This window comes from Chroicocephalus ridibundus, chromosome 14, assembly GCF_963924245.1.
Source record: "Chroicocephalus ridibundus chromosome 14, bChrRid1.1, whole genome shotgun sequence".
NCBI classification, from domain to species: Eukaryota; Metazoa; Chordata; class Aves; order Charadriiformes; family Laridae; genus Chroicocephalus; species Chroicocephalus ridibundus.
This window is the reverse complement of record NC_086297.1, coordinates 7649145-7667613: the sequence shown is the minus strand read 5'-3', so window position 1 is coordinate 7667613 and position 18469 is coordinate 7649145. Positions and strand designations below refer to the sequence as shown.

General features: G+C 58.1%; 1 protein-coding gene across 1 annotated transcript; it reads left to right on the top strand.

Moving 5' to 3' along the window:
* The first annotated feature begins 4261 nt into the window (after window positions 1-4261).
* XYLT2 (xylosyltransferase 2) lies at window positions 4262-18160 on the top strand. The gene is made up of 11 exons (XM_063352141.1): window positions 4262-4444; window positions 10217-10688; window positions 11156-11331; window positions 11648-11850; window positions 12267-12347; window positions 12522-12738; window positions 13151-13327; window positions 14246-14508; window positions 14617-14812; window positions 15247-15580; window positions 15921-18160. Exons 1-11 carry the CDS (start codon window positions 4310-4312, stop codon window positions 16241-16243), a joined length of 2577 nt encoding a protein of 858 aa, XP_063208211.1. The 5' UTR covers window positions 4262-4309; the 3' UTR covers window positions 16244-18160.
* The last annotated feature ends 309 nt before the right edge of the window (window positions 18161-18469 follow it).

The window sequence follows — 18469 nt, the reverse complement described above, 5'->3', positions numbered from 1 at the left end:
ATTTGTCTCTCATGCCTCGCAAGGTGAAGAGCTGGAACAGGGGAATAACACAGGGAAGACTGAGCCTTTTCCAGCAGAGGAGGGATGATGAGGGGTTTTTTGCCCATTTTACGGACAAGCTGTGTGTTTTCTGGCTTGAGCCTCACTTACGCATTGCTCAAAGCCCTGGTGAGGAAGCAGCGCTGGGGCAGAGCTGTGCCCACGCTCACCGCTGGCCCTGGAACCGCAGCCTGCCCAGGGACGGGGCACCCCAGGCTGCCCTTTCGTTACATGCTGGGAGGTCTCACTCTTGCATGTGGTGAGCCTTTTCCTGCCAGTGTGGAGATGCTGAGACAGTCCTGCATCTCTCAGCCTTTATGGGCATGGACCACACTGCTCCTGTACAAGGGAAATCATAGAATCATGGAATGGTTTGGGTTGGAAGGGACCTTAAAGGTCACCCAGTGCCACCCCCTGCCCTGGGCAGGGACACCTCCCACCAGCCCAGGTTGCTCCAAGCCCCATCCAACCTGGCCTTGAACCCCTCCAGGGATGGGGCAGCCACAGCTTCTCTGGGCAACCTGGGCCAGTGTCTTGTCACCCTCACAGGAAAGAATTTCTTCCTAATGTCTAATCTAAATCTCCCCTCTTTCAGTTTAAAACCATTAACCCTCATCCTATGGCTCCCCTCCCTGATCCAGAGTCCCTCCCCAGCTTTCCTGGAGCCCCTTTAGGGACTGGAAGGGGCTCTAAGGTCTCCCCGGAGCCTTCTCTTCTCCAGGCTGAACCCCCCCAACTCTCTCAGCCTGTCCTCACAGCAGAGGGGCTCCAGCCCTCCCAGCATCTTTGTGGTCCTCTGCCCAGGGAGCTCTCAGGAGCTCAGGGGGCTCCCGGAGCTGCTATCACCACCCAGACACTGCTTCCGATTTCCCCACCTGAAATATCTTCCCTCCCCCAGCAGCTTTTCCAGGGGATAAGCAGGGTTTGGCCGGCGAAGCTGTGGCTCCTGTGGCCAGGGTCTGCCACTGGCACAGCTCTGCCCTGGAGCCCAGGTCCCATCCCAGGGCACTTCTGCTGCCTTCTCTCCCCCTGGGAGTTCGCCAGGAGCGCTGCTCACTGGGCGGGTGTCCTGGGAGAGGTTTTGAACCATTTCAGGTTTTATCGCAGCACAAAGAGGAACGGGGTGGGTTTTTTTTCTTAAATCAAGCTTGGCGGCAGGACGGGTTTGTGCAGCCCCAGCCATGCCCACGCCTCCACACAAGTGTCTCCTGCCGTCGGGGCTGCTCTCGCTCTGACAACCATAAATCATCGCATGGTTTGGGTCCAAAGGGACCTTTAAGGGCCATTTACTCCAACCCCCTGCCACGGGCAGGGACATCTTCCAGGGTAGGGACAATCTAGACCAGGTTGCTCAGAGCCACATCCAACCTGACGTGGAATGTTTCCAGGGATGGGGCATCTCCCACCCCACTGTGTGTCCTGCTTTGTGCGACACAGGGTTTGTTTCTCTTCTGGTAATTTTACTTTTCAGTAAGGTCTCTTCTAAGGCTTGGGAAAACGGCACTTTTAGAAGACTCCAGTGTCTGAATTGGTGAAAATACCTACTTTACAGCCAGGTCTGGTGTGCGGGTTTCAAGGTCTCGGTGTTTCCGAGCTCCCCAGGTGTGGGGACGAGGAGCAGCGAGACCCAGGCACTTGACCCAAGCTGCCAACGGGGTTATTTCATACCATGAACAGCACATTCAATCGAAATTAGAAAGTTTGCTGAGGAGTTCTCTCTCTCCCTTGATGGCTGCGACCCTGAGAACTCCTTGCCCCAGTGCCGGAGCCCCGAGCCCGTCCCTTCCTCCCGAAGCCGCAGTGCTCGCAGTGTCCCACATTGGCTGTCCCTGCGGGGAGCGCACAGCTTCTGCTGGGGGAATGGGCTGGGTGTGATCCTTGTCGATTTTATATTGGTATCGGGATCAATATCAGTTCTTTAGTGTTATTAATTATTTAGTCTTATCCTATTAAACCTATTTATATGTCAACCCTCAGGTTTCCTTGTTTTTTCCCCGATTCCCCTTCCTGGGTGGGGAGGGGTCATCGGGTGAGAGAATAGCTGTCTAAAGGACAACAAATTGTTGTGGGTTCCTCAAACCATAGCACTGGGCAGCCTGGGCCAGTGTCTCACCACCCTCAGCATAAAAATGTTCTTCTTTTTATTTAGTCTGAAACTGCCCTCTTTTAGTTTAAAACCATTCTGGTGGCTTTGGGGCAGCAGCAGACTTGGCACCCACCCCTGGGCACCCAAAAAGCAGCGTAGGGGTCCTGGTGATGCCTCCCGCTGCCGACAGCCCCCCGAGCAGCGGCGGGGGGGTCGTGCGGTGCAGCACGGCCCCGGCACCCTGCCTGCGGGGGGAGCGGGGCTGCGGGCGCCCTCGGGGGCAGCGGGCACCGTGTCCAGCCCCACACCGCTGCGACGGGACGCCCCGCACCTCCGCACGCATGGTGTGCCCCCTGCACACGTGTGTGCCGCTCACACCCCCCTGCGCTCGCAGGCGCGCGCCCGTGGGCACGTACATGATGTGCACACACACGAACGCGCTCATAGATACGCCCCTGTGCACACACATGCGTGTGTGTACGTGCCCACAATATGTGTGTCCAAGTGCACGTACATCATGGGCACGTACATCACGTGCACACACGTGAACACGCTCATAGAAACGCCCCTGTGCACACACACACGCACGTACGTAAATACCCACGATACCTGTGTCCGTGTACACACATCACGTGTGCGTGTGCACATACATCACGTGCAAGCGGTCATGCTCAGGTACATGCCCCTGTGCACACACATCCATGTAATTAAGCACCCGCAATACATGTGTCCATGTGCACGCACATCACGTGCACACGCAGGAACATGCTCATATACACGCCCCTGTGCACACACACGCGTGCACATAAGCGCCCACAATACGTGTGTCCATGTGCACACACATCACGTGCACACGCAGGATCATGCTCATATACACGCTCCCGTGCACACACACGCATGTCCGTACGGGCCCACAACACACACGTGCAGGTGTGCACACACATCCTGCGCACCTCGGTGTGTGTGAACGCGTACATGCACACACACACATGCACACCCCACTGCGCACACACACGCACCCACACCCCGGTTCACATGTACAGGCACACGCACAGGCACACCCTGGTGCAACACACAGACACGCACACATACACACACACCCCCAGTGCAACAAACACAACATGCACACACACATGTGTGCACGGACACACATGCACACACATCTGTGCACACACATACATACACACACACTTACACTCAGTTATGCACACACGCACACACACAGTTACACACATATGCGCACGCACAGTTACACACACACATGCAGTTACACACACATACACACACATACGTGCACACAGTTACACACACACATGCACACACAGTTACACACACATATGCACACACGCAGTTACACACACAGTTACACACGTGCACACACATATACACGCACAGTTACACACGTGCACACACATACACGCACACACTTACATACAGTTACACACACATATGCACACGCACACAGTTACACACATGCACACACACAGTTACACACACGCACACGGTTATGCACACAGTTACACACACACAGAGTTACAGTTACACACACACGCACACACAGTTACACACACAGAGTTACAGTTACACACAGTTACACACACACATGCACACACGTGCACACATATACAAGCACACACTTACATACACTTACATACACACAGTTACGCACAGTTAAACACCCAGTTACACACACAGAGTTAGTTACAGTTACACACACACACAAGTGCACACATATACACACACACATACACTTACACACACACAGTTACACACACACACACGTGCACACACATACACGCACACACTTGCATACACTTACACACAGAGACACAGACACTCACACACACACAGTCACACACACACACAGTCTCACATACACATACACACACACACACACACACACACAGTCACACACACACAGTCTCTCTCACACACACAGAGTGAGTCACACACACACAGAGTCTCACTCACACACACACACACACACACACACACACACACACACACACACGCGCGCGCGCGCGCGCGCGCGCGCGCACACGAGTCACTCACTCACTCGCTCACTCACTCTTCGCCCCCCCTCCCCAGCGCCCCCCGGCCCCGCCCCCCCGCCCCGCCCGGCGCGTGCGCGGGGGAGGCGCGCGCCGGCGCAGCCCGCCCTGCCGCGGCGGAGCGGCCGTGACGATGGTGGCCAGCGGGCGGGCGCGGAAGCTGGCCCGGCGCTACCGGCTGGCGGTGGCCACGGCCCTCGCCATCCTCCTGCTGCAGGGGCTCGTCCTCTGGACCTCCGCCGGCCTGGATGAGGAGGGACCGGCTGAGGTGCGCCGCGGGGCGGGGGGCCGGACCGGCGGACCGGGGCCTGCCGGCGGGGACCGAGGGGGCGGTGCGGGGACGGGGGGCTGAGGGGGGCGGTAAGGGGGCTGGCGGGGGGTAGGGGGGGCGATAAGGGGGCTTGGAGGGGCGGTGAGGATGCTGAGGGGGACAATACATGGTCTGTGGGGCTGCTGAGGGGAGGTTGCTGAGGGGGCACTAAAGGGGCTGCGGGGGTGCTGAGGGGGTTGGGGGGCAATAAGGGGGCTGAGGGGGTGATGAGGGAATTAGAGGGGTGCTGAGGGGGATAGGGGGGCGATAAGGAGCTGGGGGGGTGCTGAGGCGGGTAGGGGGCGATGAGGGGACTGGGGGGGTGATAAGGGGGCTGAAGGGGACAAGGGGAGGCAGTGAGGGGCTTGAGACGGGCAGGGGGCCTGGGGGGATCATAGGAGGCCGGTGCGTGCTGTGGGGGGCTCTTGGGGCCGGGGAGGCCCTTGGGTTGGGGGTCCCTGGGGAGGCAGTGCCCCAAGGGCTGGCATGTCCCCTTGCTCTGGAGCTGAGAGGGGACATGAAGGGGATGCCTTCCCCCCGGGGTGACTCTGTGGGACTGGCGAGGTCCCATCCCAGGACGGGCTTCCTGGTGTGGGTGGGGGTCCCACAGGTCGCAGGCTGCCATAGGCAGTAGCCGTGGGGTGGGCCGTGGCCTGTGAGGGGGCTCCGGCTGCGGCAGTGTGGGGTTGTGGCACCTGAGAAGGGGACATTGTGGCCTAGGGGTTGTCTGCGGGGGTCCGGCGTGGGGTGGGAAGTTCGCCAGGGGTCTCGCGCTTCGCTGTGTTTTGGGAGACGCTGTGGGAAGCTGGGGCTGGTCGTACCTGAGCCAGAGAAATACAAAACCACACGGTAATTAAGAGAGCTGGGGGGAGCACGCACAGCAGCTCAGCAAGTTTGTGGCGGCTTTTGTTTGGCTGGTCCGGTCAGGGATGTCCCTGTGAAGTGCGAGGGTACAAGGACCTTTTGCAGTCATCTGCTGGCTTTATACCAGAACACTCTGCTAAGGCAAAAAGCGTTACCTCTTTTTTATGTGTGGGGAAACTGAAGCACGGGCTGATGAAGGTGTTTGGCCAAGGTCAGACAGGGAGCCAGTGTCGAGGAAGACCCAGGCCTCTGGAGAACTCTGCTGCCACCTTCGAACAAAGCTCTTGAGCTTGGGTTTGCTTATTTGAATGTATTTGTTTGTTGCAAACTGCCTGGACTCTGTTCAGGCCCACTGCATCTGGGTGAACCAGTGGCTGAAGCTGACATCTTCAAGAGCTGGGGAGGGCTGAGAGTCCCTGTATGGGCTTCCTTGGCGAATGTCTGTGTGGGACCTCAGCCCCTCATCTTGGATAGGACCCTTGTACTCCAAGGGCTATAAAGACCCTCCATTGAGGTGACGATGAAGCCGGGTTTGGCAGGAGGGGGGACAGCGTGTAGCAAGAGCTGGGGGCTGTGTGGGGGTACGCATGGGGTGAGCTGTGGCAGAGCAAAACCAGTGGCCGTGAGGTGAGAGGTGGGGATCTCTGGAGGGGCGAGATTCTTCCCATCGTGGGGCGCCTCCTCATGTGGAGGGTGACCCCATGGTCGGCAAGTCTTTTCACAGGACTAGAAGGTTTTCTCAGAGAGTAAAGAGGTGAGAAGGGTAACTGGGCAGCCCCTTGCAGGTGGGAAGGTATCTCAGGCAGAGACCTTCGCTCGGCAGATTAATTCCCAGCCCCAGACCTCCTCTTGGGACGCTGGGAATGGCCGTGAGCACCCTCGTGTGCTGCCCAACACCAAAACAGAACCAACAAATAAATGCAGCAAGGAGAGGGGACATGGAGTTCCCCTTGATCTGGAGGCGCTAAGAGCATGAAAGCAGACTGATGGTGGCAGCTGGGAATGCCCGACTACCCCTTCCCCTTTCCTGTGACCTTGATCAAATCACTTCACCTCTCCCAGCTTCTCCTTCCCTCTCTGCACTGTCCTGCACTGCTCGTCTGTTTTTCTTTTGTCCTCCCTCCTCACCTGGTTTTCCCAGGTCTCTTCCCAAAACTGGGCTGGGCAGCTGGCAGGTTTGGCCACGAGTCCCATTTGCCACCAGCAGTTCTGACTCCAGGGCTTGGGAATGGACGAACCTCTTCGGAGAAGGCAAGAACCATCCTGAACTTTACAGACAGCCCAAACCCATTAGCAAGCCGGGAAAAGTCCAGTTAACCTTTATTTCTTATAAAATGGCAAAGCTCTTGGTTTCTGTGCCCTCCTGCAGCTTCTGATTTTGGCCAGACCTGGAGGAGCCGCCGTTCCCCAGGGGCATTTCTGGTAAAGCTGAAGGAACCCTCCCAGGAGAGCGTGACCTTGCAGACATGTAACGATTTGGGGAACCTTGAGATATCTTAATTGCCAGAGTAAATGCCCCCTTCCATACCACGACTGGGCTGTGACTCACTGTATAGAGACTAGAGTCCTGTAAATGCCATGGAGTGTCTGGAGTTGGGTGAGCTTACCTTCCCCTCCAGAGTAGCGCCTTTGGATGGCACACCCGCAGCACTCGGAGGCTGCGCTGCAACCCTGTGCCGCGGGCTGGCAGCTGCCTGCACTGCCTAGGTGTTCCCAAAAGGGCTGCTCTGATCTCTGCTGGTGGCAGCCTCTTTCTCCGTCCTGCTCAGTTCTTCAAAGCCTGCTGGTTTCCTTTTCCTTCCCTTTGTAGAGGAGGGAAGAGCTTCCCCTGCTCCATCCCCAGTGGTTCCCTGGTACGAGTTGAGCAGAGGCTGAGGGAGGATCTCTGCCCTTCACCAGAGCAGCTTGTAAATCCATCTTGCACCAGCAGCACTGACTGCTCTCTGTAACGGGCTTCAGCCACATCAGAGCCACCAGCCCAACCCTCCTCGAGAAGGCCATGACAGTTGAATCACGTCGCTTCTCTTTGCAAGCCCGATGTCAGGGTCCTACAGGCTCTCTTTGTTCACCAAACAGATGCTTTATGATGTGCAGACCATCTGAGATTTGATCAGTCTCCATCCACCCAGGTCAACACTGAGTTTCCTACCTGCAGGAAGCCAAATTATCTCATCTTGTTCCACCACAATCAGACACCACAGTCCCTGTCCGGACTGACAGATGGGAGAGGAAATTCCCATCAGTACCTAACCCTTCACAGATAGCATCCCTGCTACAGTGTGAGCCTGTCTGCACACAAAGGTGGGAGATGGAGGGGCCAGAACGATCCTGCTTCCATCGTGGTGACACCAGCAGCTCCTGATCGAGTATATGAGCGTCATGGAGTGCAGTGGAGCTGGCACTGGGAAAATGCAAACCAACAGTGTCCTTGTGGGCGAAGAAGAGGATCTGTCAGTTGGGAGAAGGGTTTTAGCCCAGTCACGTCTCTTCTCCCACTTCATCTCCTATCTTTCTCCTTCCAGGCAGGAGGCAGCACCTCTCTGGGGCCTGTGTGTTGGTGTCCTCATGTGCTGCAGCCTCTAGAGAAGCTTCCTACGAAACATGTTTTCTTCCAGCTTTGCTGAGATTCCTTGATTTTTATTTTTCCCCCCAGAGAGCTTGTTTTTAGGGGGCTGTCTCCAGCCATTTTAATTGTGAGGCTTAAGGGTCTGCTGCTGCAATTGGCAGTTAAGCATCTGGATTCCTTTGGTGACTTTGGAACATTCTGGCGCTGGTTTTGCCTGATGAGTGCTCGTATGTGGCAGACGCGAGAGTGGGAACCCTGCAGGACACCAGATGCTGTTAGCTCTGCTCCTTGCAATGGCAGGCGGCTTGGAGATACTGGCGCAGCCAGACCTGGGCTGGGGATGGGGTGCTCCACAGCTCTGTGTTACTGTGGGGATGGTGGTGTCACATCAGGGGGACCCAGGACAGGAGAAGTGACCTTTGGCTGGAGTCAGAGTCATCTGTATGTTGGGAGGAGGGGGACGGGGAGCCTTGCCAGAATTCCTGCACACAAGTCTTAAATACAGCATAACAACGTGGCCGGAGTCATTCCCTGCCAGGCTGGGGTGGAGGGATTGCTGTGCTGTGGTGCAGTAATTAGAAGCCATTGAGTTTGTTAACTGGCAGCTCCGGAAAGGCTGGCGATGCTTCTAAGGACTTCCCTACTGGGGAAGGCAGCTGGGTGTGCTTGTGAGCTGGCAATGGGGCTCTTTCCAGGGGGATGAGCAGGACTGTAACCGAGGGTGGGCATCATGCAGGGGCTGTCCCCAGAGACAGGCGTGTTGGGGAGCGGAGGGTGCGAGTGGGGCCGACAGGTCTCTTCTGCAGGCTCAGCCCCATCCCTGCAGGAAGAGGTTCACTCCTTGCTTGTCACCTCCCCAGTCCTATGGTGCTCGGTGGAGAAAACAGGTTTATAACTCTCGAACAGATGGTCCCGCATGGTGACTAATGACAGGTTTGCCGCCGGTCTCGGACCACCTGTGACGACTGTCTGGGCAGAAGGGGGCTTGGCTGATCCTTGCTGACGCCAGCCCCTCGGAAGTTAAGCGGTGGCTTGGCCCCTTCCTGGGTAGCCATGGTTTGCAGGCTGTGCCACCACAACGTGGGTAGTTCAGGGACACTGGAGCAGGCAGATCTTGCCAGATGCTTTCCAGCCTTTGTACGGAATGGCTTCTCCTAGCCGTGACCTTCCCAGCAGCTATGCCCACAGGAGGGCTGGTGCAGAGGGCTGTCCTTGTGAGCCATCTGCCTGTCCTCAGAAGATGCTGCTGCCCAGGAATAGCCCCTGATGCACGCACTGCCTCCCGTGGTGCCCGGTGCAGTGTCTGGGCAGGCAAGGTTTTGAGGGTGTTTTGCAATAGCCCTGGGAGGCCTGGTGGGAGCACCTGCAGTGGGCTGAGGGCATTCAGCCCCAGCCCTGCTGGCACCACTCGCTGGGAAAGTGCTTTCCCACAAGCATGGCTCTCATGGGCATCCAAACTTTCCAACTCTCTGCTCTCCCCAAGGCTGACTGGTTTCTGCTCATCAGCCAGCCTGGCAGAGGTAACGAACCATAATTAACTGCTCCCTTTACACATCCGCTTGGCTCGGCGGGAGGGTTTGTTAAAGGAATTTCTAGAGAAGCTGGCGATCACAGTGACTGCTGCAGCCCAGTGCAGGGAGCCAGAGCCTGGGGAGTGGAGTGCAGGCAGGACCTCGTTCAGTGCCTCTCTGGTGCTTTCAGCCCCAGAGACTGCATCTGCCGCTGCCAGGGACCCCGGTTCCCACACGGGTCTGCTAGTCTTGGGCTCACAACGTGATCATGGCAGGGAGGAGCTGGTCCATTTGCCTTCTGGTAAAATAACCACTGCCAGACGGAGCAGCCCTGTGTGTGTCCCCATTGTCTGGGGGTGCCCCTGCCCATGCAGGACCCCAGAGGGTCGCTAGTGACTGATGCAGATACAACCAACCTTGCCCAGTTAGTCCTGCAAATGGCAAAGACCAAGACCTTCTTTGTGCGTCTGGGGTGCTGTGATGATGAGGTCTACAAATTGGCATCTCCCTTGCTGGCATATAGGGGGCTGTCCCTGTGAGGGGGGCGTAGGACCATGCAGGGAGGTGCTGTGGGATTTTAAGTGGCAGAGGGGGTGGTGTAGTGTCGTTTGTACACAGTGGCTGCTCCTGAAGAGCCTGACGTTTTGTAGCTCTGAGCAACATGGGGACTGGGAGTATCGAGCTCTGAGAACAAGGATGCTCTGGGGAGCATGTTGGCAGAGCCGGAGGGAAGCAGGCCCAAGGTAATGCTGTCTGTCCTCTCTTCTGCACCACCTGGAACTGGTACAGGAGCGGCAGAAAAAAGCCAGATTGCCCGAGAGCAGTGACGGCTCCAAGGACTCGGATAGCTCTGCCGGGCGCCGGGGCAGTGCCAGTCGGAAGCACGGGCGGTGGCGGGGACGGCCGGACAGCCCCGGGGCGCTGGTGTCCAAGGTGGTGAGAGCCGTCACAGTGAGACACAAACCAGGACGGAGGCTGCCGGCCGCACCGGACTCTTCCAGCCGGAGGAACCTGACGGAGCTGCGCGGGGAGGCCCAGCTGGCCATCTTCCAGCAGGGTGACACGGGCAGCGTAGAGGGGGCTCCCCAGCCCACCGAGAACAGCTTCACCCCCAAGTGTGAAATCACGGGCAAAGATGCCCTCTCGGCACTGGCCCGGGCCAGCAGCAAGCAGTGCCAACAGGAGATCGCCAATGTGGTGTGTCTGCACCGGGCCGGCAGCCTCATGCCCCAGTCTGTGCCTCGCCACTGCCAGCTCTCGGGTGAGTCCTGCTGGAGTGTTCCCAGTCGCCCCTGGGCATCGGGAATATCCCAGCCAGGCGCGTGGGCCACCTTCCTTATGTCACCAAACTGTCCCACCTGGCAAAAAGTGGCCTCAATCTGTCGCTGATTCCCAGATTACTGCTATCTCCGTAATCCAATCAAAGAGAGCCTCCTTAAGCTGGGCCGTTCAGCCCAGCCTGCAGAGGTCAGAGCCAGACCCAGCTGCATCTTCTGTTTTGAGGGCCAGAGAAGGGCACCCCCCCTTTCCTAAGACATCCCTGACAATTTAATGCCAAGGGGCTGCGTGTGCCACCGTGCCCTGGCACTGCAGCATGATGGGAAGCATGAGGCCAAGCTTTTCCCCCACTGTCCTCTGCCTTGCTCAGGTCTCTGTGGTTTATCGGGAGCTCTGGGTGGTGGGTGCCAAGGCCAGGGGTGTCTGACAGCCCTCTCCCTCCTTGCGCAGGCAAAGTCAGCCCCGTCATCCAGTGGGACGAGAGCCGGCTGCAGCAGGCACCCCCCAGCAAGCCCGTGCGCATTGCCTACATGCTGGTTGTGCACGGCAGGGCCATTCGCCAGCTGAAGCGGCTCATCAAGGCGGTGTACCACCAGCAGCACTTCTTCTACATCCATGTCGACAAGGTGTGCGGCAGGGGTGAGGGGAGTGGGTTGCTAACAGTGCCCAGATCCATCCGTTGCTGGGACAGAGCTGGGGTGTGGCTGGGCAGTGAGTGGAGGAGGTGTCTGGGTAGCATTTGTCCTTGCTGCTGGTGGAACTGTGACTCTCCCACCCCTATTTCTGCCCAAGGAAGCAGGATCTATCCCTCTTGCCCAGGGCAGTCTCGTCTTGCTGCTCTCCTCCCTGCGGAGGCTGCCATAAGGGCTGACCCCAGGGAGGCAGCAAGGAGGCCCCAGGAAGATGAGCCCCCCGCTGATGGTGAGATGTGTTCCCTGACAGCGCTCCAACTACCTCCATCACGAGGCAGTGGAGCTGGCCCGGCACTACCCCAACATCCGTGTGACGCCCTGGCGCATGGTCACCATCTGGGGAGGTGCCAGCCTGCTGAAGATGTACTTGCGTAGTATGAAGGACCTGCTGGAACTGGCTGAGTGGCCCTGGGACTTCTTCATCAACCTGAGCGCCACTGACTACCCCACGAGGTGAGGACCTTGCTGGGGCAGAGAAGGATGATGGAGGTGTTTGGGATGCGTGATGCTGCAGCAGCCTTGGAGGCGCAGGGAGGAGCAGGGAGCTGAGGGAAGATGGGGTTGGAGATTGCACCCACGTGCTGGTGATGATGCTCCAGGGCCACGCTGGTCCCATCTCTGCAGAGGAGACCAGCCAGTACCTCGGAGGCTGTTTTTTCCTGCGGTCTGGGTGTTGCAGGCAAACATGTATGTGAGGCGCCAGACAGCAGAGAGGCTGCATCTGTGTCTCCCCAGTGATGGGACGAGGGTTTGAGTCAGCATCCACAAAACAGCTTTAGGCTCTGTATGTCTGATGGCTCTTGCAGCATAAATGTTTATTGGGCTGCTTTACCCCAGGGGCCGTTAATGCCTTCTAATTTGCACCTCAGGACCAATGATGAGCTGGTGATGTTCCTGTCCAAATACCGAGATAAGAACTTCCTCAAGTCTCATGGCCGAGACAACGCCAGGTAATCCCAGCTATCAGGTAATCCCAGCTACGGGCAGAACTGAACTGGAGGAACAGAAAGGAAGGATTTCAGAAAAGAACTGAAACAGTTGGGGCTGGGGGGATGTTCTGGCTGCAGCTGCACTCAGCGAAGTGGATGACACCCCTAACCCCTCATCCTTGTCCCCGTGCCCAGGTTTATCAAAAAGCAGGGCTTGGACCGCCTGTTCCACGAGTGTGACTCACACATGTGGCGGCTGGGCGAGCGCCACATCCCTGAGGGCATCGTGGTGGACGGGGGCTCCGACTGGTTCTCGCTGACGCGCAGCTTTGTGGAGTACGTGGTCTACACTGAGGACCACCTGGTGTCCCAGCTGCGCCAGTTCTACACCTACACGCTCCTGCCAGCCGAGGTGGGTGCTGGCTGCGGGGCATGGGCTGGTTTTTCTTCCTGCAGTACTTAACATCTCTGTCCCACATCAACCCACCCTGGGCAGCTGCAGAGGGCATTGATGGTTCTGCTCAGGCAGCTTTGTGCCTCCCTTTTTCTGGACCCAGGTATGAAAGAGGGGTGAGAGAAGCAGACAGACCAAGGGTCATGTTTGTATCCAGCCCTGCTTTAGGTCCAGATGTCCCTCTGGGCTGGACAAAAACTGATGGGGGAGTCACATATGCGTTGCCCTGCGCTGTGAACAGGGATAGGTTTCTGTTCAGGAGCTGTTGAGGCCTATCCTGTTCCCCTGCGAGTGAGGGGTGAGGTGTCTCCTTTGAACCATCTGTCCTTCATCCCCACTGGGTCTCCTGTCCCTTCTCTGCCCTGCACAGTCCTTCTTCCACACGGTCCTGGAGAACAGTCACGCCTGTGAGACGCTGGTCGATAACAACCTCCGAGTGACCAACTGGAACCGTAAGCTGGGCTGTAAGTGCCAATATAAACACATAGTCGACTGGTGTGGGTGCTCCCCAAATGACTTCAAACCCCAGGACTTCCTCCGGCTACAGGTGAAAAAGATCCTCCTTTCTCCTCCCGCTCCCTCTCCTCCTCCGTGTCTCTCTCTCCTCTCTGAGCTCCCCTGCAGTGCACCCTGTGTGCCATGCCAGCTGCTGTGCATGTCCCCATGAGCTTCACCCCAGCCCCGCAAGGGACAGGGGCAGGATTGGCTCCCCAGCTTCCATGGGCTTGCCATAGACGTGCCTGTAAACACTCGGGCAGTGGGATTATGCTGACTGCCCTGCCCAGCAGCCAGGCTTTTGCTTGCAATGCTGCTCCTCTTCCCAGACTTTCTCTCCTCCTATTTTCCTTCTCTTTCCCTGCAAACCTATCACTTGGGGCAAATAGCTTTTCAGTAAAACCACTTCAGAGTGCTGTCCTCTTTGGCAGGACAAAACGCCTTTTGAAAAACTGTCTCCTGTGCTCTCGGTGTGTAGGGATGTAAGCTGAACAAGGAAGATTTAGGGGAGATACACCCAGCCCTGAAAAGAGTATTTAGCAGGATTTTCGAGTGGTCCTGGGCTTATATAGTGCAGGGTCCTGATCCTGCAAGCTGTTCCACATGGCCAGGCCGCGTGCAGGGCTCTGCAGTGGCTCTGCAGGGTGTGGGCCCGTCTGAATGGAGTTTGCAGCTAAGGAGCTAGATGACACATGGCTGCTTCTGAGCACAGAAAGGGGGAGGCAGTGGGAGAGATGGGAACCCATCTGCATTACCAGTAAGCGTACTGTACGCTCCCACTGATCCTGCCATAGAGGATCCCACGTAGAGGCTGTCTGTGCTTTGTTGCTCCTTAGCCTGTGCTGTCAAAGAGGGCAGGATGGGTCCCAGCATGTTTCTTCCCAGTGTGTCTCCCTCTCAGCTGCCCCACTCAGGTGGGAGGGCAGACGGGCTGCAGCCAACGCTGTTAGAAATGCCTGTGCTCTTCCAGCAACTCTCCAGACCCACCTTCTTCGCCCGCAAGTTTGAGTCGACAGTGAATCAGGAGGTGCTGGAGATCCTGGACACGCATCTCTACGGCAGCTACCCCCCCAACACGCCGGCCCTGAAGGCGTACTGGGAGAACGTCTATGACCGCGTTGACGGGCTCAGTGGCCTCAGCGATGTCACCCTCACCTTCTACACCGCCTTCTCCAGGCTGGGGCTCCGCAAAGCCACATCCATGCCAGCAGTGAAGGCCGACAAACTCTGCAGGTGGGGCATTTGCCGCAAGCTTGAACCTTGAGTGGTAGCCTGCATCTCGTGCTGGGAGGATGCTGATGCTCAGATGTGCAACCTCTCTGTCTGTCTGTCTCTCTCCAGATTTGAGCCCCGGGGCTTCCCATCCAGTGTGCACTTATATTTCTATGACGACCGTTTCCAGGGTTACCTGGTGATGCAGGAAGTGCAGAATTCAGCAACTGGGCAGGCAGACTCGCTGGAGGTGTGGATGATGCCCCAAGGAGCTCTGAAGCTGGCGGGTCACGGAGGGCAGGCAAACCGCTTACAGAACCTTGAGGTAAATGGGGAAGGGTTCCCTAGCAATGCCCACTTTCCTTCCTGGCCTTTCTATGCTGTGCTGCCCTTCCTCCTTTCCCCCACCGGCCCACTGTGGGGACAGAGGGACGTGATGCCACTGTCATGTCTGAGAACAAACCTTTGTCCGGGAGTTTGGCTTCTGTGTGGGATGTGGAGCTGATGGGTAGGGAAAGGGCCTGAAGGGGGATCTTTTGGGGGCAGCTGAGGCTGTGGTATCCAGTGCCTGCAGCTGCCGGAGGCATCACACACAGCTGGGTTGGCACCGGCATGGTGCAGACAGGCAGGAGAGCAGTGGAGGGTGGGCAGTGCATTGCTTTGGGCTCCAACGCTTGTGCGTTCCCTGGTTTGGGGAGGGGAAACACTGAGCTGATAGTATCTCCCTGCCCTGCACCTTCGTGCCTCCTGTCCCTCCAGGTGGGCACAGAGTGGGACCCCAAGGAAAGGCTCTTCCGCAATTTTGGAGGTTTGATGGGGCCTTTTGATGAGCCAGTGGCCATGCAGAAGTGGTCACGGGGCCCCAACCTGACGGCCACGGTGGTGTGGATCGACCCCACCTATGTCATTGCCGCCTCCTACGACATCACGGTAGATGCCGAGGCAGAGTTCACCCAGTACAAGCCCCCCCTTAATCGGCCCCTGCGCCCCGGTGTCTGGACCATCCGCCTCCTCCAGTTCTGGGAGCCCCTGGGGGAGAATCAGTTCCTGGTGGTGCCCCAGACCTTCAACCGCAAGCAGCCTCTCAGGAAAGGTGAGGATGCTCTGGAGGTCAGAGCTGGAGGTGGGGTGGGAGGGGTGTCCCTGTGGGCTTTCCCCTGGTGCTGCAGCTGATGAGAAGGCACAAGCCATCCTTCCTGCTGTTATCCCCTTGCCCTTGTGAGTCCTCAAACCTGGGCAGCTGCAGAGGGCCATTTGTGGGTCAGTTCAATCCATCCCGCAGCAGCACCCCCCTCCTCGGGCTGGAGGGGAGCTGGGGTTGCAAAGGGGTTGGGTGCTGAGCCCCACCGGGAGGGTGGCAGTAGGAAGGGCAAGATGCCGGGATGTTGCTGCGCTGCTGATCCCCCTCTCTCACCTCTCCTTGTCCTGCCTAGACGACAGCAACTGGCTGCACGGTGGGCCCCCCCGCAACGAGTACATGGAGCAGAGCTTCCAGGGCCTGGGGGGGATCCTCAACCTGCCGCGCTCTGAGGAAGCGGAGGAGGACGCAGTGCAGAAGGCACAGCTGACGGGCAAAGCGCTGGAGGACTGGGCGGACGGTGCCATCAGCGCCTTCTGGTCCGTGGCGGATGTCTGCGTTGTCAGCCCCTCTGCCTGTGGCTCCCTGGAGACCTGCAGCAAAACCTCCTGGAGCTCCCTCTCCCCGGACCCCAAATCAGAACTGGGGCCCGTCAAACCTGACGGGCGGCTGAGGTAGCAGGAGCAGCCGGGGGGGCAGCCGTGGGAGCGAGGAGCATCCTCCGTCACTGGCGCGGGGGGTCTCTGGACTATATCACCCTGTGCGATTTGCACCGTAGTCACTCAAGGAAAAGAGAATGGGAACCTCTGGGCCAGGAAGAACCTCCAGTTGGGGTATTTTGTGTGGAAGGGGAGTTGTGAGGTCGGTCTTGCCCACCTCCCCCAGGAACGAGCACTTGCTGGCCAGGGAAAGTGTGCCGGGGCGCCCATCAGCTCCAAGGCAAGGACGGTGCTGGCGGCTGGGAAGAGTTTGTTTTTTTTTCGGGAAGAGTGTTACTGCAGGCCTTGGAGCCTCGGGGGGGGCGATGGGGGAGGCGGGGAAGGCTGGCAGATGGGTGTTCTCTGGACCAACTCAGCACCCTGCCCTCCGTGCCTGGCCTTGGGCTGGATCTCTGCAGGATCAGGCCCTGTGCTGCTGGCTGTCCCCCCAGGAGGGCTGGAAAGGGGCTCTGGGGACAGGCAGAAGCAGAATGGGTCGAAGCCTGCCATGTGCACGGAGCTGCTGCTAGCCCAGGGCTTGCATCTCATCCCCCTCCACCCCAGCCCTTTAGTTTGTATTTTTATAAATATATATATAAATAGAATTATATATGATGCAAAGTGCAATAGAGACAAGACCCCGCGTTGGCCGGGAAGTCCTTGTGTCTCCATCTCCCCTCAGACTGTCACATACCTTGTTCTCTTGGATGTCCTGGCGCTACAGGACAGGGTGCTGGGTCGTTTACATTTTTTTTTTAGTAGTAGTATTGTTATTATTATTGTTTTGCTGTTTCCCCATTTTCTGCTGGGGGCTGCTGGGGAGCCGCACCCTGCCGCCCCTCAGTTGCCCCTGGGGTTTTGGGGTGCTGCTCCCTCTGCGGTGGCTGCCCGACTGTGCCAAATGTCTGGAGCTGATGGTGAGTGTTGTGCGACGGCTCCATGAGCCGGGGAGCACTCGGTTCAAGTCTAACAAGCTACTCTGCCGCCTCTGTCTCCACTCCAGCAAACACCCTGGGGCTGGGCAACGGGACGCCCCAGTCCCCTGCCAAAAAATTGTCCTGCTGCAGACGGGACGGAAGCTCGCCATGCCTAGGGGCTGCCCTGTGCCACAGCCCCTGGGCCCAGCCTTTTCTTTTCTCCATGGTTGGCAGAAGCTTTCCGGATCTGCTGTGCTTCCCTGGCCAAAAAGCAAAGAGGCAAGACAAGGCCCAGCTGGCACCATCCACTCTCTGCTGTTCCTGCTTCCCCCTCTCCTCTGGGCACAGTGTGCAGCGGAGCATCCCCCTGCCTGCTGTCCTCCCAGGCTTGGGCACTGCCTGTCGTTCCTTTCTGGAAGAGCAGCACTGCATGGAGAAGTCTGGGTTGGGTTTTCACCCTGGGACAACACTTCAGTTGTGCCATGTGGGACTGCAGTGGGAATTCACAAGCAGCCTGGGAAGAGGTATTGCCCCAGCGCAGGGCTGGGGCAGGGGAGCTGCTGGGGATGAGCTGGAGACCATCTGGGCCAACCCCTCTGCTCAGGAGCCGGTGGCTTGGCCAGTCGCGTTTTGCTATCTCCAAAGATCTGTGCCATCCTTTACCTTCCCCCAAAGCCCAGGGCTTCCCCACCTGGCGGGGGTCACGCTCCCAGTCGCTGTCGTTTAAGGATGCTGGTGCCGCAAGAGGCTCCTCTTTGTGCCGGAGGGAGAAGGAGAGCTCGGTGTGCGAGGGTGGATATCTGCTGGTCCCCCCCCAGCCCACCCCTCGTGGGGTGCTGTGGAGCTGGGGAGGGATGTGGGGTGAGAGGGGGCCGCACAGGGCCCGGCCCCTGTGCAGGGGTTGGACGCCAAAACTCTTGTCGGAAGCATTATGTAAAGTTGTCTTAAATATGCAACATCACCACAAATATATCTATATCTCTACAGTGCCGCGTGTCTGGTTTTTGCAGCGAGGGGCAAGGGATGGAGGGGCGAGGTGGGGGGCTACTGGGTTTTAAAAAGGCTTGGGGGCGGGGGGGGGGGCTTTACCTCTACCCACCACCCTGGTGAGGGTGTAAATTCATCCTGGGCGCCAGGGCAGGCAGTTTAGGGGTGCTGGGGCCGGAGGGGCTTGCTCGCTTGGTTGACGGGCGACTCCAACCCGGGCTGTTGGGCTTGCCCGGGCCTGGAGGATGCGAGCCTGGTTGCCGCCCGTTGTTTCCCATCCCCGCGTTGAGCAGCGTGAGCTG